This window comes from Vigna angularis, chromosome 8 (genome assembly GCF_016808095.1).
Source record: "Vigna angularis cultivar LongXiaoDou No.4 chromosome 8, ASM1680809v1, whole genome shotgun sequence".
Classification (NCBI taxonomy): domain Eukaryota; kingdom Viridiplantae; phylum Streptophyta; class Magnoliopsida; order Fabales; family Fabaceae; genus Vigna; species Vigna angularis.
In genome coordinates this window covers 32694663-32720021 of record NC_068977.1, presented here as the reverse complement: position 1 = coordinate 32720021, position 25359 = coordinate 32694663, and the positions used below count along the sequence as shown (strand labels likewise).

Here is a 25359-nt window from a genome sequence, read left to right as displayed (position 1 = left end):
AATATGGTCAAACTATTTCCAAATCCAAGTTCATGAACCTACAAGGTTTTTCTTCTTCACTCAGATTATTGGAATTAGAATATTATCCCAGTGTCGCTTCTACCTTAAACATCTTCCTTATTATGCATTAAACTACGTTATTCTCTTCCTCGTTATATCTCTAAGTACTTGTTCGGAACACATGCTTTGCTGTAAGCTTGTAGGTGATGATGCTAGAGAAATTGTTATGCCATTCTGCTTCATAATAATTCATAATCATGCAATTAAATAATTCATCACCAAAGTGTCTCATGGTTAAGTAGTGATTTCTATGTGTATTTTAGAAAAAAGTATCGAAGACAAGATCGTTTAGGAATCTTTATTTTGAAGTTTAATAAGAAAAATGTTTAACAAAATAACATATATAAAAAGAATTGTCAAGAATAATGAGTTAAATGTTAAATATTATTAAACAATATCTTTAATGCTGTGTATATAAACGCTAAAGAGAAGAGTATAACATCAACGTAATATATTTGTTAACAAATCCTAAACTATATACGTTACTATAAACAGACTTCACATAAACGCTAGTATGCGTGCCATTTTAAACGTTAAAGAATGTCTAACGTTTTAAATGTAATGTGCAAATAATACTTCTTTATCTGGTGTACTGTTTCTCTTTATCCGTGCATATCACAAATGACAAAGCTTTATTTAAAAGTTTTATATTATGTTTTCTCAATGCCTTTTTAACTGTTCATTTTGTACAAACAACGTAGTAGCCTCTCCAAAAGCAAAGCATTTGACTTATCACAAAAGGCTATACACCTATGCCAAAGTTAATGCCTCTGAGTAACAATTTTTTTTCGAAGATGTCTATTTAAAGAACATCGCATGAAGAGAAAGATAACAAGAATTGCATACGCTCTTATGTTGTCAAAACTCTCTTTCATCTACATCGTCTAAGCTCTTTAAAAAAACAAAATCTTTGTAATAAGTTTTTCAAATAAATCTTGCATTGCTCAAATATATATCCTCTTTAAGAGAGTTCCTATTTATACTTGTTTTCATAAAAACACTTTGTTGTTTTTGTATAATCAGAAGTGATTTAAAATACTTGTTTGTTGAACTCAGAAGGAGTTAAACAATATAGTCAATTGGACTATTTGATACCATGAGTGATTATATTCTTTTTAAATTAGAAATGGTTAAACTTATAATTTTTTCAAAGATTAATGAAACTCTTTAAAAGTATTTAAAGAAGAACTAAACGTAACTAAAACAAATTTTCTTCCTTGTTATATGTTTATCAATTTTTCTAAAGGTTTAATAAAAATTCTTAAGTGTCCGACCGTTTAATCTCTACAAATAATATCTAACACTTCATTGCAAAAAAAAAATTAAACTCTATTCAAACTCCTGTTTTATTTTACTGTGATTTCAAAAAGGATGAATGGAAAAGAATATATAAGATAAAACAATGGTACATTTTGTTTTATGCTAATTAAAAAGAATGAAAGGAAAGGAAATAGAACGAAAGAAAATGTTTTTTTTCATTTCCATCCATTTACGAAACCCTACTTTAAATGTGAAAGTGAAGTAAGGCCTTCTTTCAAATACCCTTAATTACTCGAACCTTTTTAGATTGTGCTAATTAGAAATTAGAGAAAAACAAAAACATTGTTACGATTAGTGCTTATTTGGAATGCCTTAAATTTCTTTACTAGGAAATTAATATTCCCTTAACATGTAAAAAAGCATCACAAAATTTGTGAAAATAAATGATCAAGCTTCCCAAATAAGTTCATAGTGTTTAGTTTATAAATTGACAAACTACCTTGGGTTTATGTTTCTATTTTTAATTAGTAGGTGAGTAATTAAAATATACAACATTGTATGTCACTCTTGGCTAGGATAAGTTAATTAAACACAATATCACTTTATTCCATGTTTATAGTATGAGGTATAGATCCGTCAATTTGGCCCCCCTTACATGGTTTGGCCCTAACCCATGTGCGTTGGGACCAGAAAAATTCATAGGGCCAAAAAACCCCTCATAGAAAAAGCCTACAGGGGCCAAAATATCTTCAAAAGCCTTGTGGGTCAGGGCCAACCCATGGGCCTTTTTTTTAGAAAAAATATTCATTTTGCATATGTCGGAACAATCGGTACCGTTATAGAGTCGCGCAGCGGAATAAAATATAGATAGCGGAAAGCGTGTAACGATCACAACACAAGTTAAAATAGTCGGTTTCAAAAATTGATTTTCTTAGCGAACTTTTATCGAACAGTTGATGTGCCAAGAGTTTTTAGGAATCAAGAAAATCAACACAGAATTTTTATCCTGGTTCGAATCAAAAGATTCTACGTCCAGTCGTTAATCATTATAAATAGTGATTAACCTTTTTCACTAAAAATATAGTTGTACAAATTACAAGATAAATGAAATGAGCAAAGAATAGAAAACACCTTCCTTCGACAAACGAACCGGAAGAGCTTCCTTCGACGCACGAACCGGAAGCAACAGATCTGTCAACTTGAAGAGAATTGCTCCGACCTTTGACACACAAAGCGCGAGCTTCTCCTATTCACAAGACCAGACAAGAGCACTCTATCACTTTGAGAACTTCCTCAGACAAACTGTATTCTCAAAATGACATAGATCCTTTTCACTCACAGACAGAGAGCTTCCCTTAGGCACAAAGCTCTAATACTCTCAATTGAAAAGTTATTTCTAAGAGCTGTGAAGACCTCTATTTATAAGCCTAGTTTCGTGCAGGATCAAAAACTGAAAAGACATCTCCCAACTGTCATTGATAATCGATTATCAAAAGTGATAATCGATTATTTGTGTCCGTTATGGGGTTTACAAAAAAGTGATAATCGATTATATGATGTGATAATCGATTATTCCTGTATGACTCTGTGATAATCGATTATGGTCATTCCATAATCGATTATTGCAGTTAAAAATGCAAGTTTACAAAGTTTACAAGAATTTCCTACTACATTTAATCTCTACAAATTGCTTTTAACTAATTCTAATATCTTCTTCAACTAAAACTTCTTGCAGCATCATCAAAACAAATTTCTTCAAGATTTACCAATACTCCTTATTGGTAACAACATACAAAAAAAATATAATTAACTTCTAATCTGTTACAAAAATAGTTATTATAGAAAATAAATTGAAATTTTTACAGGAGGAGAGTTCTAGAATCAAAAAGCAAAAGCAAAATGACAATATTTATTGAGTTAGATTCTCTAAATATATAATTAAATGATCATTTTATAAATTTGAAATTTAAATATTTAATTTCGCTTTTTTTTAGGTTATAAGTCAGAAATTAACTTTCTATATAAAATTATCCTAATTGAAATTTAAGAGAAGATTTTCTCTAAATGAAACTCTTAATTTAAAAAAAATGAGGCTTCTTTATTTTCTTAGAAAGCTTTTGAAAAAGAAATTAAATATAAATGATTTTCTTTTTCATTTTATACTCAACAAATCATGCTCATAACATAAATAATAAGTAAAAAGAAAAAACTCATAAACCTTGTGCAGGCCACAGTTGTATTCGCCCATAGGATTCAATCTCGTCTTACTACTCACTCAAAATGTTTACATTTTAAATGTCATAAACATAAACATACATTTATGTTATGTGTTCTAATTGAAAGTTAAAAATAAATTATTTAATGTGTTAGTTAAAGAATTGAAACACTATAACATTTGTCATTCTTTAGTACTTTAGGTCTATTTAAAATTTTCATTTTTTTTATAAATTTTTAAGAAATTAACTTTCTTTTTATAATATATCTTATAGTGATTTTGATAAAAGATTATCAGAGAAAAAAACAAAATAAAACATAAGTTTAATTTACACATAAAATATTAATACTATTTTTGATCCAAAAATTTTAGATAATAAATTTTTGAATTATTTTTAATTTTAAATAATTAAAAACAGATTGAGTGATATTTTAGAAGTCGAGAAAACAAAACAGTGATTCTTTTTAAAAACTGTAAAAATAGTGCAAATATTAAATCAATTTAATATGTTATTATCTCTCTTTGGGGTTATTTTAATATTACTAATTATATATAATTTTCTAATAATAGATGTCTGCAAAGACATAATTGTATTATTATTGACAACAAAATAAAACATTTTTATAATATTTTAGTAAAATAAATTTGTAATACTATTTAGTTGTATAAAATTAAGTGTGTATTTTGCAATTGTTTTTAATTATTTAAAAAAGTGGTTATTTTGAATATTAAATATTCTATTATACTATAATTAATTAGTTTTATTTAATAATTTAAAATAAGAAATCAATTACATGAATATAAAATTTAATACTTTTAATAGTTGTTATGAGAATGTTGAAGTTTAATTTCCAAAAAAAAAATTTAGTGGGCTAAACCCACTTTAACCCTGACCCTGACCCACTTGAGAGGAGGCTTTGGGGGTTGGAGCTTTTTTTTGACCCTCAATTGAGGGGTTTCTTCAGAAGAAGTTTTTTCAAGAGTGGGTTAGAGCTAGCCCCAGAATCATGAATCAAATTGACAGCTTTAATGATATATATATACTCAAAGCTTTCTTTCTACCTTATCATTTGTTTGATGTTGATGACAAAAAAAAAAGTTAGAGTTTTAATCTAGAAACCTTTCACTTGGACATACACTGTCTTCAATAAATAAATCAACAATGTTTTGTGGTTCATGTTTATGTCTCATTTTGCATTAAAAATCATGTTTTGTCATGGTTCAATAGCATGTGTGCATGTGCTTAACGTATTTTACCGATTCGTTGCATGCATCTAACCCTAAACTTGACTTAACTCATATTTTAAGCAGACAGCCTCAAGAACACACACATAAAAATAAAGGTGTTTAGAGTTTGTAAGAGTTTAGTTGTGTGTTATCAGAACTTAAACAAGAGTGAGTGCTAAGCATAAATAGTATATATATTAGACATGAACAATGTTTGATTAAGTATAATATATTTGGATAGTAATTATAAAAAGGTTGAACAACAATCTCTTAATTTAATATTCTAATTATAGAGTATTAACTTAACTTCCAGAAAAATAACATATTCATGTGAAAAAGGAAAACAAGTACGAAAGTGTTCTGTTGTTGTGGGACATTTGACTCATTTTGGTTGGAAAAGGAAGAACTGTAGTCTTTGATTATGCTTACAGAATCAAACACCTTCTCTGGCACAGTCTGCAAACATTGCCTTATCATTGTTGTAAGTCATGTATGTAATAAGATCCTTAGGGCTTCACGAATCTCTACAGGACAACTATTAATTCTGCTCTCATGTTTATTTTTTTTTTACATCTTACTTTGTAAATTCAATTCTCTTTACTTAATTCCTGATAAAAAAATATTATTTAAATAGAAAAAATATTTTGACAATAATTTTATATAATACACGTGTCATTTTTTTATTGATTCATTATTTATTTGTTATTATGGTGGCATACTTTAAATTTAACTAAAAAAATTATATATGTGTTAAAATGTTATAAAAAAAATCTATGAAAATATATCATTGTATTATTTAAATTATCAATTTCACTACTCTGTCAATTCTTGACCTTGCAATGCCAACTCAAGCATAAAAGAAGCTCAAGTTGATAAAAATGATTTAGCACTAATGTTATAAACTTTTATCATTAGTCGGTATAATGTCATACTATAAGGTGTGTTTTTTCTTTGATAATTAGCGTTCAAACCATACTTTACTCTCTTTTTTTATACACAATCCTTCACTAAACTTTACTTACTTGTTTAAAGCAAAATCTTAGAATAATAATGAATCACATATCTCAAGTTTAAATAATTGTATAACATAGATCAATAAAGCCCACAACTCAACTATTGGGAGATTGTTGTTTATCCAGAAAAATTCACCTCAAACTTTGCCTTCCGATGCTTAAAATATGTTGACTGGAACAGGACTCAGCTTTCAAATGTTATTTTAAAATACAAAAAAAATTATTTAACTTTTAATTAAAGTATGAGTTGTAAAACATTATAGTAGTAATAATTTTATAGAAAAAAAAAATTCATACTATTTAATAATTGTATCCTGTCCGATCATCTTAGATTGATCGATCTTACAATCTATCTGTCATGCCATGAACATGACTGAGTGGCTGTGACAAGAGACCAAACTACTTATCAAAAGAAAAATTATTTCTAATTCAGATTAGTTTAAGACGTTAGATTGTAATTAGGTCCTCGTTGATTCAAATTTCATTTTAAAATCTATAAATAAAAATAGTTAATACACCTGAATTATGAGATAAATCTACATTAATTGCTAAAACATTCGAAGGTATTATTGTAAATAATGTTTCTTTAAGTCCAAACCAATCATATTAAATGAGTAAGTTTATATAAATAACATTGTTAGACTCGTATCATTATTTTTGAAATATTGTTCATTTTTAAGTTTGAGTAAAACTGTTGTATAATTTGTTGAGGAAAAAGGTTGAAAGGTAGAAATAGAAAAAGTTATATTATGAAAAAGGAAAAGAAAGTCTACATTCAAACAAAAGAAAAGGGTATTGGGCCAAAGCCCAAAGTCTTACAGAGTGAAAATGAGAAGATTGGTAGGAATTTGAGAATCTCTAAAACACAGTGATTTAATTTTTAAATCAAAATCATAAATGAATTTACAAAAATAAAATAATAATACAATTCATATAAAAACAGTTAAAGACCAAAATGATCACGTGATAATTTCTTTACATTTTTCTCACAGAGGTACTATCATAAAAAAATCTAAAATAATATAAGCACTGGAGTTTCTTATGTGCAGTGCTTATTTATTTTATTATCTCGATTTAAATCATATAAGAATCTATTTTATTATTCCTATTTTTCTTATTTCTTTTTGTAGTGCTTTTACTGTAGCATCTAAACAAAACGTTAGAGCAATTCTTGTACTAAAAATAATATAATAATAAGTTTTATTTATATTCTTTTACATGTTTTTTATGCTTTGATGGTTATATAGTATTAATATATTTATCTGTATTATTATTTGGTAAAAAAATATTATAAAATAATTTGAAGATAATTATCATAAAAATTAACGTATAACTCAGTTTTTTTTTTATTTTTTACTTTATATATTTTGTGAACTTAGAAGAATTAAATGTGAAATATTCAATGAGGTTAGTAGCCCAACCCAATGCTGTAACCAGCCCAGCCTGTTGCCAGTGGGTCACTTATCAATGTAATTTTCTTCAGATACATAAAATGCCAATAATCTTATAAAATAAAATACATTTAAAACTATAATAATAAAATAGAATCAAATGTTCATTTGTAGTTCAATTTACACAATGAAAACATTTACCATCGTTCCAGACATTTGAAAGTTGAAGTTTGTAGTTCAATTTACACACAATAATCCCCAATATATTTTAAATTATTAAGAAAGCTTTATAAATTCAATATAAAAAATATATATTTTCTCTTCATTTTGTTCATTACTTAATATATATATATAAATATATATATATATACATACATATATATATATATAACAAGAGTTGGATGATATATATTTTCATAAAAGTTATCTCAACAGAAGTAGTATAATAACTGTCCTCACAATTAATATTTATTATAGATTTAAAATATAATTTATATTCAAAGATGTGTATTTTTTTATTTTCAGCTATAAAATATTTTTTTTCATTAATTTATTTAAAAATAAATCCAGTTGAATATACTAAAAAATATTATTGTGATAGTATAATACTAATTCTACTCATAACAATATATAAACGATACTCAGCTTGGATATATGAAAGAAGGCGACAATAATTAGTATAATGATAAAATTATATAAATAAATATAGATTCATTAGTAATGAAAAATAAAAATCATTGTTAAAGTAATAAGTTGACAATTTTTAAAATTAAAAATTATATTCATAATTGTTTTATTTTTATTATTGTAATATGTGTATGGTCAAGTTTTTTACTTCATTCAATTTTCTTCACTTTTCAATTTTATTTTCTTACTCTGTGTTCTTTTAACCAATCAGGTATGTCTATTAAAGTTAATTCAGTACTTAAATGTGTTATAAAATTCTCAAGAATTATATTTTGGATCTGTATTTATAAATTTTTCACTGGATTTTCATTCAGTCAATCTAATTATGATTTAATTCTATTAAAATACTTACTAACTTATTTAATTAGTTAAATCTAATGAACACTTCCAAGTCTCCTCCAATTTAAACAATCAATTTAGAAAGTTTAATGAGCATACATACAGATTAGTATATATCATACAACAATGAATGTAAAAGCATTTTAGAACAAAGTTAAAAACTATTGAAACTTCGTTCTCTTAACATATTTTACTATTCCTTAAAAACCATGTTTTATTTTAAAATTTGTTTTTGAAAATCAAATATCAAGAGACATATAACCATCCTGAACATGTCATAAAATAATCAAATACTCACATTCATTAAATACTCCACAAAAAAGTCATTAAATTTTTAATCCCATTAGTTTACTTCTTTTTACACTTCCAATTTTGTCAAATTGATATAAAATTAAATATTTGTTGCAAGAATATCCTATATATGTTCCTGTTGCCTTAGAATTACAACTCAATATTAACAGGTAACTAAGTTAATAATTTTCATTAATTAGTAACAAATGTACAACTTGCAGATTACAATTATATTTTTCAGTAATTTTCATAGTAATAAAATAAAATGGAAAATTGAGTTATCATGATCATGTCTACACTGTCTGGTATACTAAAATGGAAAAAGAAATAAAAACACATTTAAAATGGGGCAATTGGCAGAGGAAGAGGAAAGAGGAACTAAGTGAATAATTATCTATGCTGCGCTGACTGAGTATTGGTCTAAGCAATTTGCACATTTTGCATTTGAATACAATATTTTAAATATTACTTTAATATTAGAATCTCATAAATGTTTTTTTTAATGTTAAGATTAGATTTTAAGATGGCGTGCAGACATTTTTGTTCCTTTGCTCTCTTCATTTTCCATTCGTAGAGGCCAAGAACCCTAACAGGTGCTGCTCCCTTCTCCCTGCTCATACATTCTCTTGCCCTCTTATTTTTTCTTTAAATCATTGCATGGGTTCACATCAAAATCTCTTTTTTCACCCATTTTTCCACTTCCATTTTAAATTTAGATTTTGTTGATCTGCTTGGTTTTTACTTCAAAGATCTGATTTTTCTTTTACCATGTTTTCATGTTAAAATGGATCTTGATCAAAACCCAGAAGCTGAAATATTTGGGGAAGGTGGTTTTGCATGTGTGCATTTATGGGATTTCTATGATTTGTCCCCTTTTATGGTTTGACTTTATTTGAGCTCAAACAAAGGTGAGTTTTTAGGTCAGACAATTGCATTCTGCTGTTTTTGTAGTTGTAGTTGTTTCACTCTGTGTTTCCCATCTTAAATGTGTTCTGTTTTGAATTGTGTTGATTTGTTAGGAGAATGCAATGGACTTGAACAATCTGAGGTTATTTAAATAGTGTACACTCACTGCATTGTATACCTGCAAATAGTTTCATCATTTGGTGTTGTGATGGATGGTGATAATGGTCTCAACATCCGTAACTGGGGTTACTATGAACCGGCCACATCGTTTAAGAGCCATCTGGGGCTGCAGCTGATGTCATCCATGCCGGAAAAGCCTTTAATCGGAGGGCGCAATGCTGCGGTTTTATCTGCTACAAATGGGGCATTTCACCACAGAGAGATTGGTATGTCCCACGCTACATACCCTATGGAATACGTGAGAGATGCTTGGATTAGTAGTCAGAGAGACAAGTATATGAATATGATACCTACAAATCATAACTATGGTGGTATTCCAGAGACATCTTCGGCACATCAAATTCAAATGATTCCACCGCCGGAATTGCCGAAGGAAGAAAGGGAAGTGGAAGAGGAAGCTGTTGTTGAGAAGGCAACTGGGGGCAGTCGTAAGAAAAGACAGAGTCCTAAGGTGCCGAAATCTCCCAAGGCAAAGAAGTCCAAGAGGGGCCCTCGTGTGCCAAAGAATGAGAATGCTCCCACAGTTCATCGTGCAAGGGTTCCAAAGAAAACTACTGAAATTGTAATAAATGGAATAGACATGGATATTTCTAGTATTCCAATCCCTGTTTGTTCATGCACAGGAGCACCTCAACAGTGTTACAGATGGGGCTCTGGAGGGTGGCAATCTGCATGTTGCACAACAGGCATGTCAGTTTATCCTTTGCCTATGAGTACCAAGCGGCGTGGTGCTAGGATAGCTGGAAGGAAAATGAGTATAGGAGCATTCAAGAAAGTTTTGGAGAAACTTGCAGCTGAGGGTTATAACTTTTCTAATCCTATTGATTTGAGGACTTATTGGGCAAAACATGGCACCAACAAGTTTGTCACTATTAGGTAGGTCTCCTCTATCGTCAACTAGCTTCTTATTCCTTTCAATCTGTTTGTCATGTATATATATGTGTATTGGCCAGAGACTGAGGCTTCTTAGTGGTTTGTAGTACCAGAATTTTCGAGGTCACAAGACATTTCCTGTTCTTTTCTGACTTTAGTATCATCACTTCTTTGGATTGAGTGCCTGGGTATTCAATCATTCGGTTGGTGGGTTGGTTCTGACAGGGAACAAGCTGATAGCATCTTGTCTTATTGATATTTAGAAGTAAATTTTATCAGTTCATGAAATTACTGGTGTTTGAATGTTATATATCCAATCTCTTTTCTACTTCCAACTAGTTTTGTGAGTTCAGTTGTTTTGTGTTGTGTTTTTTCTTATAAAGAACGCCAGAGGTGTTCCAACCCATATACAAAATCTAGGCCTGAAAAAAATTGTGCAGCATAGGATACAATATTTTATACTATTAAGAGTATAAATAACTCAACAAAAAATCCCTATTCCTAGACTCCCACTAGACCATAACACCATAAGCTTTCAATAATACAATATTCCGACCCGAAAGTGTAATCCAAGAGCAACTTGATGAGTTCAGAAGGCCTGCATCAGTGTTTGATTATGCCAAGATGAAGTTGCACCTCATCCATAAATTCATCACTGCTTTTCTGGAGATGTGTCTTTCATATAACGTTGTTAGCAGCTTTGGTTTGTTATCCTGAGTCTTTTCTTCCAAAATTCACATTTCAAATTAGCCATCAAGAATTTGAACATAATTTCTGTTAACTATGGAAAGTATATCTGCACAGGAGGCGGTACTAACTGTATCCGGTACCTGTTAATAACACCTGAAACCCTACACAAAACATACACAGTGTACGCCCAGAAGCCATTCTTGCTTCACTGACTCAACTCATCAGGTAGGAACTGTTAATAGCACCCTCATGGGATATTACTAAAACTGAACTCACATCCTATATTAAAGGTTGTTTAGTGTTGTACAAAACCATACCTAGTTAGAATGTGCCTATTTATATGACATGTGAAAGCTAGGCTCTACTTGGAAACACTGCACACTGTCATAAATTGCAATGTGTTTTGAGAAGGTCTGGTTCCATGAATGATTCAGCTTGTTTTTGAAGAAATTGACTGGTTTGAAGTGGTAAAAGCAATATTCAGCTCTACTTGAAAACACTGCACACTCTCCTAAATTGCAATGTGTTTTGAGATGGTCTGATTCCATGAACGATTCAGCTTGTTTTTGAAGAAATTGGCTGGTTTGAAGTGGTAAAAGCAATATTTACTGTTTTTCTTTGTAAAATGAATGGCAGTGCTCTACTTCCGAGCATATGTAGTTCAACAATTTTATTGCTGAATCATCTATACTATTTCGTGGTAGATGCTGTTCATCTTTTAAAGAGTCTGGTTTATTGAACATTATAATACCAAAAAGATGCATATTTGTTCTCTTTAATGTCAAATAATAAACAAAATTTATAATAACATAAATTTCAAAATAGAATATAAAATAAATTAAAAATATTTTAATAATTTAAGACAGAGACCAACAAGACTTGTGTGCATTATATCCCATTTGAAATATTACCTATATTATAGGTTTTTTCTGATTAACATCAAGATACTTTTCAATACACAAATTTATTTGACTTCTGTGTGCTTTAAACATTAGACGAATTTTTGACATGTATCATAATTCGTATTGTAATGAAGTTGCAACAACTTTATGTGAATTTCCACATGTTGGATAACAATGTTATATAATTTAGATTTAATCACAAATTAATACACTGTACAGTTATTGACTTTTCTAAAAATATTTTTCAAATCAAATTTAAAATCTTTTTAATTGACATTGAAGTGTCTGAAATTCATTTTAAATTCCTGTAAATGGAGAAACCACTAATTCTGTAGAATTCTTTTATATTGACCTTAAATTAGATGAGAAAGACCTTCAATAACATACTCTTTAATGTGCTTTTTTTTATCATTAATTAAAATTAACTAAACATCCTTAAATTAGGCATAAAACTCATAACAAAAGAGACTCGTGAAATTTTGTGTTTTTAATAAATCTCTGGCAATGTCAGTAAAATAATGCATTTAAAAAATAAATGTTAAATAATGTGTTTTAAATACTTTTTTAATGTGTATAATAAATTTATTAACTTTTATAATCATTGCTTTAAAAATTATGTTTAATGTAATTTTGTATTTATTGACATTTTTATTGAGAGCAATGTGAAATCATGGAATATATATTCTCAGCTAGGACTGCTTGTAAACTACTTAAAAATAAGCTTTAAATAATATTGATATTTTAAAATAATATATACTTTCACTTCAATAAAAAAAAAGTAGTTCTTCACGTGTACATATATAAATAACATAACGTTTCTGTTTTCCTTTATCTTTTTCGGAAATTTTGACTTTAAAAGATAAATAACGGAAGATGAAAATAATAAATCATTCTTATAAATAACTTTATGAAATATAAAATAATTTATTACTTATTAATTTTGATAATGAAAGTTCAAACTGAAAAAAAAGTTGACAGATCAGAATTTGTTTCTCATTATTGAACAATTAAACGCATAAATTAAATTAATATATATTACGAAATTATTATCACTTAAATAAGACAGTGACATAACAGATAACGTTACAAAATTCAACGGCATAAATGAAAACCATGTCTCACATTGTTGTTATCTTATAAATTATATTACTATTGTGTTTTAAGATTAATTCAGAAAGATAATTCTTTTTAGCTAAACGCCGAAGGGTGTTGCTCCCTCCACCACCACCACACCTTTTTCTCTCCATCCCCTTATTATTTTTTAATTTTACCCATTCACAACATATTTCACTAATAACCTATTCTAGTTCCGTACATGAGTAAAATACTTTTCTTTAATTTTAACATTATATTTCTTCCTCTCTTTCATCGTTGTGAGATACTACAAGTTGCAAAGGTTGGTGGTGGTGAAAAGAATTATCAAGCAGTGGAGTGGAGTGGTGCAGTGCGTGTCGTGCTTCCTCGTATTCGAATAAATCTTGAAATAAAATCCTAAAATAAAAAACATAAGCTTTAAACGGAGGTGACATCCTTCGACGGATGTCAACATCCTTCAATGGATGTCAACATCCGTTTAAGGAAAAACGGATGTCGACATCCGTTGAAGATGTCACCTCCGTTTAAAGATTACGTTTTTTATTTTAGAGTTTGTTTTACTAGGGGACATCCGTTGAAGGATGTCACCTCCGTTGAAGGATGTCACCTCCGTTGAAGGATGTTACCTTCGTTGATGTATACTTCTTCACGCTAGTTGATGCTCTGGAAGCTCCTCGATATTCCTCCACACCACGGCGGCGACGCTCCTTCACACCACAACTGCAATGGAAGCTTTCAAATCAAAAAAAAAAAACTGGGAAGAAAAAGGAATGAAAATGCGAGAGGTGGGGAGGTGAAACGAAAATGGGGAAAGGGAAAGAGAGTTCCGTGGGTGGATGCTGGGAAAGTAAAATTAGGGTTTCAAATTATTTAAAATAGGATAAAAGTAAAACTTAAGGATATAATTGTATTTAAAATAATGTGGGGAGGTGGAGGAAGTATAGGGTGGTGGTAGAGGGAGCAACACCCAACGCCCAAATGTAAGGCTTTTGGTTATTGGGCCTTACTTAATTATCGATCCAATCCAGCTGAAAGCGATGAAAAGAAAAACAAGATAGTTTCTTCCTGCACCTCTGTATTAAAGTAGCCTTCCATTTTTTCTCCTTTTGTGTAATTCAAAAGTCTTGTTCAAAAGAAAATTACAAATTACAGCATCCAAAAGTTATTTATTTTCTTAATTGTAATTGCATATTATGAAAGTCATCTTTTGATTTTAAATTGTGCAATTTAAAACAAAATTTATATATATAAAATAACTTTCAAAGTTCTAAAATCATTTTTTACTTTCGAATTATACAGTCTAAGAATTATTTTAACTTCTAAATTATATAATCTGAAAAATTTATAATCTGAAAAGGGTAAAATTAGATTTCTTTGATACGGAAATACCTGACATATGAAGAAACTGGCAAGAATAATGAGATAAATTGAAAAATGTTAATACAGTATTTTCTACTTTTACATAAAAATAATATCCACGGGTTGTAATTAAATCTCTTCTATTTGAGTCTGCTATTATGAATGCTGTCAATTTAGTTATTCAATTTCACCACATAGTGTATGTCATTTAAGCCATGAATGTAACCACATTTTACTATTTTGGTAGAACATGTTTGATATCTTGAAGGTACATTGACATGCTAAAATTACAATAACTGATTTAGTAGATACTAAAATGATAGTAAATGATTATGTTCATGAACTAAGATGACAGTAAGTTAGTAAGTGAATAAATTCAAATACCAAAATGACAAAACTGAAGTGACAGTGAATTCCACTTTCAAAGACCAAAGTGACTACTTACCAAAAATAAAACAAGGCCTTAAGTCTTCATTTTAGAGTAAAATATTCAAAACAAGAGAAATATACCTTATGATGACTTGTCAAATTTGTAATAATAATAATAATAATAATAATAATAATAATAATAATAATAAAAGTACATACAAGTCTTATAATAATCACTCTTTAATGCTTCAGTAAAAGGCCACAATTACATTGATACTTTCAGTGTGAACCAAGTCAATGAGTATATAGCATGCATAAAAATGATTTTGGCTAACAAATACAAGCCATGGATTACTTAAATTTTCTTTTTTATTCTATAATCAGACATGCATGACAAAATTCTACCACAATGACAACCATCTTCACACAATGTTCGATAAACATGTTTCTCTAAACACTGAACTGCATCTATCACGAAATAGTATAAATGATTTAGCAATCAAATTGTTCAACTAACAATGCTTGGAAGTAGATCACTGTCGGTAATTTTAGAAAGAAAAACAGTAAAAGGGAAACATATATTGAAAAAGCACTAAATATTGCACTAAACATATATTGAAAAAGCACTTCAAAACCAGTCAATTTCCTCAAACAAAAGCTGAATCATTGATGGAATCAGACCATCTCAAAACACAATGCAATTTATCACAGTCTGCAGTGTTTTCAAGTAGAGACTATCTTTCACATCATTGAAATAGGCATATTCTAACTAAGTATGGATTTACACAACACTGAACTCACATAATTAGATGGAAGTAAAAAAGAGAAGGATATAACTTTCAAACACCAGTAATCTCATGAACCAATAAAATTTTACTTCTAGATATCAATAAAACAAGATGCTATATCAACTACTTCCCTATGAGGACCAACCCACCAACCACAAGATTGATTTTTCCAATGCACTTGATCCAAAGAAGTGATGATAATAACATAGGAAGACTTGGAAAAGAACAGGAAATGTCTTCTGACCTCGAAATTTCTTGTACTACAACACCTAAGAAGCCTCAGTCTCTGGCCAAATACACATATATACATGACAAACAGATTGAAAGGAATAAAAAGCTAGTCGACGAAAATAGATGAGACCTACCTAATAGTGACAAACTTGTTGGTGCCATGTTTTGCCCAATAAGTCCTCAAATCAATAGGATTAGAAAAGTTATAACCCTCAGCTGCAAGTTTCTCCAAAACTTTCTTGAATGCTCCTATACTCATTTTCCTTCCAGCTATCCTAGCACCACGCCGCTTGGTACTCATAGGCAAAGGATAAACTGACATGCCTGTTGTGCAACATGCAGATTGCCACCCTCCAGAGCCCCATCTGTAACACTGTTGAGGTGCTCCTGTGCATGAACAAACAGGGATTGGAATACTAGAAATATCCATGTCTATTCCATTTATTACAATTTCAGTAGTTTTCTTTGGAACCCTTGCACGATGAACTGTGGGAGCATTCTCATTCTTTGGCACACGAGGGCCCCTCTTGGACTTCTTTGCCTTGGGAGATTTCGGCACCTTAGGACTCTGTCTTTTCTTACGACTGCCCCCAGTTGCCTTCTCAACAACAGCTTCCTCTTCCACTTCCCTTTCTTCCTTCGGCAATTCCGGCGGTGGAATCATTTGAATTTGATGTGCCGAAGATGTCTCTGGAATACCACCATAGTTATGACTTGTAGGTATCATATTCATATACTTGTCCCTGTAACTACTAATCCAAGCATCTCTCGTGTATTCCATAGGGTATGTCGCGTGGGACATACCAATGTCTCTGTGGTGAAATGCCCCATTTGTGCCAGATAAAACCGCAGCATTGCGCCCTCCGATTAATGGCTTTTCCGGCATGGATGACATCAGCTGCAGCCCCAGGTGGCTCTTAAACGATGTGGCCGGTTCATAGTAACCCCAGTTACGGATGTTGAGACCATTATCACCATCCATCACAACACCAAATGATGAAACTATTTGCAGGTATACAATCCAGTGAATGTACACTACGTTAAATATCCTCACAGATTATCCAAGTCCATTGCATTCTCCTAACAAACCAACACAATTCAAAACAAACGCATTGAACACGGTAAACAGAAAGTGAAACAACTACAACTTCAAAAACAGCATAATGCAATTGTCTGACCTAAAAACTCACCTTTGTTTGAGCTCAAATAAAGTCGAACCAGTAAACGGGGTAAATTATCCAAATCCCATAAATGCACACATGCAAAACCTCCTGTCCCAAGTATTTCAGCTTCTGGGTTATGATCAAGATCCATTTTAGCATGAAAAAGAAGTAAGCAAAAATCAGATCTTTGAGGTAAAAACCAAACAGATCAACAAAATCTAAGATTAAAATGAAAGTGGGAAAATGGGAGAAAAAAGAGATTTTGATGTGAACCCATGCAATGATTTGAAGAAAAAATAAGAGGGCAAGAGAATGTTTGAGCAGAGGGAAAAGGGAGCAGTACCTGTTAGGGCTCTTGGCGTCTACGAATGGAAAATGAAGAGAGCAAAGGAACAAAAATGTCTGCACGCCATCTTAAAATCTAATCTCAACATTAAAAAAAATTATGAGATTCTAATATTAAAGTAATATTTAAAATATTGTATTCAAATGCAAAATGTGCAAATTGTAGTGACCAATACTCAGTCAGCACAGCATAAATAATTGTTTACTTAGTCGCATCCCTCTTTTCTCTTCGTCTGCAAATTGCCCCATTTTAAATGTGTTTTCATTTGTTTTTCCATTTTAGGATTCCAGATACCATGATAGTCATTTTATTACGATAATAAAAAAATTATTCAAAAATATATTGTAATATGCAAGTTGTACATTGGTTATTGATTAATGAAAATTAAAAACCTACTCACCAATGGATTTTAAGTTATAAAAAGAAGGCAATATGTGCAACATTAGTTAATTTTATGCAATTAATAAAATATAAAAAAACTGGAGTTCTTAAAAAAGAAAAATAAGAGGATGAAATATTTGGTGATTTCTTTTTTTTAATGTTTAATGAATGGGGATGCTTTTATATTTTAGTGATTCATGAGATGTTTCTCATAGGTGTTAAGAGTGCTTTAAGGTCAATGAACCCTCCCATACTAGCATAAAATTTGATGGTTTAACATGTGAAAATGTTATAGTCTAGTGTACTTAACTTATCATGAGATGGATGGAATAGGTTTATTATGTTGTTTAAATTTAAAATTAAAATTAAAATAATAATAAAAAATTAATATTTTTTCTAATATATTATTTGAATGAAATAGATATATAATAATTGTAAGAGTAAAAAATAATTTAAATGTGTGAATAATTAATTTTCATTGGACATAACAAAATGATCTCAAACATTTTAATTAGGTTATTAAATCTTTTGTAATTATGGTGTTCATAATTATATATTGGTAGGATTAGTTTAATTATAGGAAATCAATTGTTAGTTGATTTAATTTTATAAGAATAATTTGGATTTTATTACAACTTTGTAGTTTAAGCGAAAGATTCATGAACGCTTAGATTAGTCCAAAAATCATAAAAAAGAACTCGAAATAGGCCTTTAGTGAAGATCTTAGCGGTCTGGTGGTGGGAATGGACATGAAGAACTTGTGTATGATCACATGCTAAATTTTCTCAAACAAAGTGAATATCCATTTCAATAGGTTGTGTGCACTGATGCTTCACATAACTACTAGATAGGTAAATAACACTAACATTATCACAGTATGTCAAAATATAGTCTAAAGGAGAGGAAAATGAAGCTCTAGAAGGAGATTGTGAAGTCTACAAGATTCAATAACAACAATTGCAACACCTCTATATTCAGTCTCAGAAAAAGTGTGTAGGTGCTTTCAAGACCAAGATATTAGGTTGTCACCAAGAAACACACATTAACCAAATATGGAGCATTCACTTCTATACTTATTTGTGAGTCTTTGGTTATCTTTGTTTTCTTTTGTTTCACTCTCCTACCATTAACAAACTACAACCACGAACTACTCCTTGTGTTTTTTTAGGATACTCCCTTAATTATAGAGGTTATAAATGTTTTGATTTGTTGCACAAAAAGATAATAATATCACAAAATGTCACTTTTTATGAAATACAATTTCCTTTTATCAATATGGTTTCCTCTCTTATATATACTTATAACCATCTCATTAATGATATACATCCCTCTCTTCATCCCTGGATCAACTTTGGTATGAAGCCTTTGCCTAACCATAGCCCACCAGATTACCCTTCTCATCATCTAATGCATCCACCTCCACGACTAGCTTATCTACCTCACCCACTTTAAATCAGCCTAACCTACCGTTGAAGCTTATAGCATAACAAGTGTCTACAAATCCAGAAAACTCTTTAACCATCTTGTTTCCATTGATGACTCGACCATATCACCTCTTCTCAAAAATCCCAAAATTGTTTTCTCAAACCTTAATTAGAAATCTGCAATGCAATATGAATTTAATGCTCTAATTAATAATAATTTGAATTATATCAATAATGTTACAATTTAAATTATTAACACTTTCAAATAAAATTCAAATTATCAATTATAATAAAACAAGTTAAAGATACTTAGTAATTAATAAAAAAGCTTAAAAATCTTTATATAATTAAATATATCAGAATATAAAAATAGATAACTAAGTGAAAAAAAAACTAGTAAAACTATAAGTGGAATAATCAACTTATTTCTTGTGAATCAATGGTCAATCTAGTCAAAATTAGTTGCATTAATCAATTTTGTTAACTCTAATAATATTTACAATCATTATCAATTTTTATATTTGATTTTTACAAATAAATTATGATTTTTGAGAAAAATAAAACATGTTTTAAAAAAATTAATCATATTAAACTTAATTCTAAAATAATTTAATATTTATTTTTAAAATAAAAAATTGTGATATTAGTTTTTTAATATAAGAAAGGTGTTCTCTTATTACTTTGATAATTTGTTTTCTTCATTTTTAATAAATATACATATTTATATTTATTATTATTACTACTTTAACTATATTTACGTTTTTATCATTATTGTTAAGAAAAAATAATATTAAAAAGTTGCACATCATCTAAGATAAGAAAAGGAATGTATTGACTATATAATAAACTCTAAGTTCATAGTTTTAGTTGTTCTAAGTCAAAGACATTTTAAGCTTGTATTTGATTTTTCTTATATTATTGTAGTGTAGTGTTGTGAGGTTAAGGATAAATTCTTTATTTAGAGGGTGTGGGTGTACTTGGGGTCAATGGACATGGAATAATTATCTATGTTGTAAAATTTTTCACACAGTGTTATTCTCTAGTTGTCATTAGACAACCATAGTGGTTTTTCTTCGATTTTGGAGTTCCCATATTATATTATTGTGTTGATTTTATTAGGGTAATTCTCATGGGGCAAAGACGTTGATGTTCTTCATGATGACACATTTTTTTCATTAGAGTGGTATCAAAAGCTTGTGGTTCGGTAGAATATTCTTAATATAGTTTGTAGTTGCAGCTTATTTTGATCTTCCATATTAGAAAATATTAATTTCTTATTGTTGAAGAATCATCAATAGTTAATGAGGTTGTAATGACATTTTCAAGTGTTTTCAAATGTGACAAAGAAATGTTTTATGGAATGATGAATTTTGGCTTTGGAAAACTCAAGTCAAGGATGTGTTGATACAATATGAACTACACAAGGTGTTGAAAGGAAGAACTGTTGACATGGAGAAAGAGGAATGAGAGGAGCTATATTTAAGAATTGTTAATGCAATCCGCCTGTGTTTGGCTAAGAATGTTCTTGCAAATGTGAATAAAAATTGTTGAGGTGGAGAAACATCATGAAAAGTGACTTAGATTCATATAGTAAGACTGTATCTCTCATTTTAGGAGAAGGTGATCTTTTGTGAAAGATGCTAGAAAGATACTCATGGCATAATCACGTTGCAATGGAAAAAGATGAATCTTTGCTACCGATTAGTCTAAGATTGGTCTGTGGAGGTTTAAGAAGGAGAAAGGACGTACAAAAAGTATGATTTATGCATAGTTATGATGATTTGCTTGTTGCGTGCTAAGGCACAAAGTTTGCACGATGGACATTGTCGTTGTTATGCATTTTTCTGACAAGGTGAACACGATGGAGCTCTTGTTTTCCAACGTATCTCTATTGAACGCTCATGCAATGTTGCGGAGGCGTGATCTACTTTGGTGATCCGACACAATGATGATTAGCGTTTTCGTTTTTCGGTGAGATGGAAGCACATTATAGATATGGTGTGTGCGATGGACCTTGGGTGAAGTGTCATTTCCAGTGCGATTTCTAACGAGGTGCAACATTGTGGTGGTGTGGACAACTTACGATGGTCTCAAACGAGTGTGAGGGTTGAGCTCATGGTGGCTTGCTTGTGCGATCTCCAACGATGACGTTTTAAATGGCTCATGCTTTCTCTTCTTCAGTGGTGTTGCTTTGTTGATGCGTGTGCGCGATGAGGTGCAATTCAGTTGTTCTAGTGACTATGTGGAGGTTTGACAATGGCTGTGTGGTTAAAACATTGTTTGTGTTGTAGATTTGCTTGAGGAAGAAGGAATGACATCGTAGTTCCTAGTTGGTAATGTTTGAGAGTGAAGGATTGTGATATGTGGCATCTCTTGGTTTATTAGATTTGAAAGTGGAGAACTATGGCACATGGCAATTCCTGGTTGAGCAAAATATGAGTGCTATGATGAGTTTTTTCTAACGGGAATTATATACGGGAATTGGCTAGGATGTATGATGATTATGCATGATCATTGGTTATCTTTGATGAAGGGTGTGTGGTAATTGTGCAAGGACATTGGCTAATATTGATACAAGATGTGTGGTGATTATACATGGACATTGGTTAGCTTTAATGCAAGTGTGCAATGGAAGAAAATTTTCTTAGGATGATTTAATTCTAAATGAGTATAATTTTTATGGTGGATATATATTTATTTTAATCATAATGGAGATTGTTGAGTTGATAAAATAAATAATACATATTGGAAATCTCCACATCACCTAGGATAAGGAAGGAAAAGTGTTAGTGACTATATAATAAATCATAAATTCATAGTTTTAGTTGTCTCAAGTCAAAGATATTTTAAGCTTATATTTTAACTTTTCTTATACTAAAGTGTTGGATGTTTAGGTTAAATTCTTGATTTAGAAAGTGTGTAGTTACAATAGAAAAGAACATGAGACAATTATTTATGTGCTCTATTTTACATAATAGGTTTATCTAGTTGTCGTTGGATAAAAGTAACTTTTATCTGATTCTATAGTTTATATTATATTATTATGTTAATCTTATTTATCATTTAGTGGCAGAGTGATTCTCAAAAATAAAAAAATATTCTTTATGATAACACATTTTCTCCATTAATTACCACGTTATTTGGTATTATTATTGACTTTGTCAACTTCATTTATAAATTTGATACCATTCTCATGCAATTTATACATTTTTATCACCAGACTTATTATTCTCAACATATTTTATTGATAGTATCTTCAATAAGCTTGGTTTATAAATAAAATTAATGAATAAAATTTAAATATAAAAAATAAATACACATTTTTACATATAAATTATATCTTAAATCTAAATAAATTGTGAGGAAAATAAAAATACTACTCTAAAATTATATATCATAATTAATATATATAAGAATCTACAATAATATTTAAAATTATAATTAGTTTTATTTATGAATAAAAATTTATTTTTTTATCTTATATTAAAAAAACCCTAAAATAGATTTTATATATTAATTTTATAAAGCTCTCAAAAGAATTTAAAATATATCGGGCATTAGATGAACAAACTTAAAAGTTTCAAATATCTGGAACTATGATATATGTTTTTATTGTGTGAAAATAATGTTATTATTATTATTATTATTATTATTGTTAATGTTATAAATTTAAATGTATTTATTTTATGAGATTATCAGCATTTCACGTATCTGAAAATGATTCATTGACCATTGACCGACAGGCAACAGGCTGGGCTGGTCACAGCATCAGCATTGGGTTGGGTTACTTAACCTCATCCCAAATATCACATTTAATTATTCCAAATTCAATAAATATATAAAGTAAAAAACGAAAAAAAAAATATATGTTAATTTTTATAATAGTTATCTTTAAATTATTTTCATAATATTATAAAAAATTACAGAATACTACATAACCACTGAAATATAAAAGTTATGTAAAAAAAAAACATAAATAAGAACGTATTACTATATTTTTCTTAGTTCAAAAATTGGTCCAACATTTTGTTTAGAATATACATGAAAAGCTGTAAAAGAATATAACAAAAATAGGAATAATAAAATACTTTTTTAATATCATTTAAATTGAGATAAATAAATAAAATAAAGAAAAACTAAAAAAATAAGCACCGGAAATCTCGGCTTATATGATAATATTTATTTTATTTTATTTTAAAATGACATAACAACAACAGCAACCTCAGTTTGCTTCTTTTTCCGACATCATAATCTCCCCTTTTTAACTTTTTATTTCTTCTCCTTTTACAGAAACAAACACACCAAATTCCTTAAAAAGAAAATCCAACACACAAGAAAAAGTCAACGCTTAACTTTTTTGTTTTAACATAAAGTAGTTGTTCATAAGCATTTAAAACTTATTAAATATTCTAACTAGTCGAATTTTTCATAATAATTCCATATTTTAAATGTAACAACATTTTCCTATTAAATTTTTTAATTTTATTTTTTACTTTTTTTCCTTGATGACTCTTCTGGAATTTTTTTTATTTCTTTCAAAAACGCTAAATAGTTGGATTTAATAAATCTGCATTTTTTACAGAACAATATGAGCCCAAAGTTAACAATTTTTTTACGAAGTGTTTAATAAGAATTTTTAATAATTGTGAAATTAATTTTAAACCTCTATTAATACTTTTACAGCACCGATTAACAATAAAAAAGCATTAACAATAAAAATGAATTGTATTTTAAACTAAAAAATACACAGTAAAGTGATTTAATTTTTAATTCCAAATCACAAATGAATTTATAGGAAAAATCTGAACATAAAATTGACATTAAAAAATAATTAACTTATATTGAGGTTCTTAAAGCTATGAACAACAATGTAGTGATGGAAGACTTCGTATTTTGTTCATTAACACAAGTTATTGTAACATAGTGTCTTTTTAGAGAAAGATATATGTAAAGGTAAGTGAACTTTCATTGTAGATTCTTCTTAATTTGACTTAGTAAGACTTGGGCCTTAGCCCAATAGCCTTTTCTTTCGCCCTTTCTTATGTAGGCTTCTTATTTTTTTGCAACTTTCTCCTTATATATATATATATATATATATATATATATATATATTTGACTTCCAAAATAAAAAGTTATAAAACCATATTATCCAAGTATATAATTCTTTAGAATAAGTGTTTTCTTTTCTCTACTACCTCTCAATTAATTTTTTAACCTATTATGTGAGAGTTTGGCGATTTTGATAGTTTTGCTAATTGAAAAAAAATATTATTCTCTGAACTAATTTATCTTTATTACGAGTTATCTCTTTATGTTTTTAAAAGTGTTAAAATTCTATATTCTTTTTGTTATTGTTCGTAAATTATTTGGTAGTTGATTTTAATTTATGATTTAGAAATGTATTCTGAAGATTTTATTGTAGTGATTAGGGATACTTGAATTTAATTTGGTGACAGTGACACTGTTATTTATTTCTACACTTAGGCTTGAGTTTAACATGATCAAATTGAATGATGTTAATGGTATTGATAACTTTTTGGTAAGTATACCAAATCGTTTTAAGTAATATAGACTAAGTTTAGAATATCGTTTTCCCAAATGACTTGTGCAATACCTGACAATTTTTTCTTTTATAACTCAATTAGACATCAAAATGCACAAAACAACACAAGAAACTCTTTTTGGTGTTTTATCAAATAGTTGGTGTGCAAGGAATTATATTTAAAAAGACTTTATTGGGATTGGGTTTCATGAATCATATCAAGATAAAACTCTATACAATGTATTATTATTTGATTCAAACATTCACATCAAGGCATACTAGTCCTAATCCCTTAGTCAATTTAATATACAATTTGCATTGATGCTAAAAATGAGTTATTGAGTCTATCCCTAGATGCCAAATCACTTAGGTGGTAATTTCAAGAAAGAACATATAAACGAACAACCATATATTGAACAGGAAAATTATATCAGAGTGAGATAATTACATCCAATTCCAACGAAAGAAAAATTTAACTACTCCTAGTCATCTAGAACGTACACATTTGAAGCAATCCCTTGCAACAATGGTGTCTTGATGTCTTGAAGTAGTCTCTTAAAGTTCCTGAGATATTTTCGTTTCTTTCCTCTCTCCGGAACTTCCCTCCTCCTTTTCTGTCTGTCTCGA

At 29.3% G+C, this 25359-nt stretch overlaps 2 protein-coding genes across 5 annotated transcripts; one reads left to right on the top strand and one right to left on the bottom strand.

Annotated features, from left to right (window-relative positions):
- Positions 1-8973: 8973 nt before the first annotated feature.
- Positions 8974-10730, top strand: LOC108344645 (protein BASIC PENTACYSTEINE2). 2 transcript variants are annotated; one of them, XM_017583085.2, is made up of 3 exons: positions 8974-9076; positions 9290-9391; positions 9503-10730. In XM_017583085.2, the coding sequence occupies exon 3, from the start codon at positions 9598-9600 to the stop codon at positions 10447-10449; it is 852 nt and encodes a 283-aa protein (XP_017438574.1). In that variant the 5' UTR covers positions 8974-9076; positions 9290-9391; positions 9503-9597; the 3' UTR covers positions 10450-10730. The 2 variants fall into 2 exon arrangements, with proteins under 2 accessions (XP_017438574.1, XP_017438573.1); XM_017583084.2 differs by lacking the exon at positions 9290-9391 and having other exon boundaries at positions 8977-9076.
- Positions 10731-13698: 2968 nt separating this feature from the next.
- LOC108344661 (protein BASIC PENTACYSTEINE2) lies at positions 13699-17487 on the bottom strand. 3 transcript variants are annotated; one of them, XM_052867508.1, is made up of 4 exons: positions 17383-17487; positions 17067-17168; positions 16011-16956; positions 13699-13849 (listed from the first exon to the last, which is right to left on the bottom strand). In XM_052867508.1, the coding sequence occupies exons 3-4, from the start codon at positions 16856-16858 to the stop codon at positions 13714-13716; spliced, it is 984 nt and encodes a 327-aa protein (XP_052723468.1). In that variant the 5' UTR covers positions 16859-16956; positions 17067-17168; positions 17383-17487; the 3' UTR covers positions 13699-13713. The 3 variants fall into 3 exon arrangements, with proteins under 3 accessions (XP_052723468.1, XP_017438591.1, XP_017438592.1); XM_017583102.2 differs by lacking the exon at positions 13699-13849 and adding an exon at positions 15711-15931; XM_017583103.2 differs by lacking the exon at positions 13699-13849 and having other exon boundaries at positions 15711-16956; positions 17383-17486.
- Between the last annotated feature and the right edge of the window lie 7872 nt (positions 17488-25359).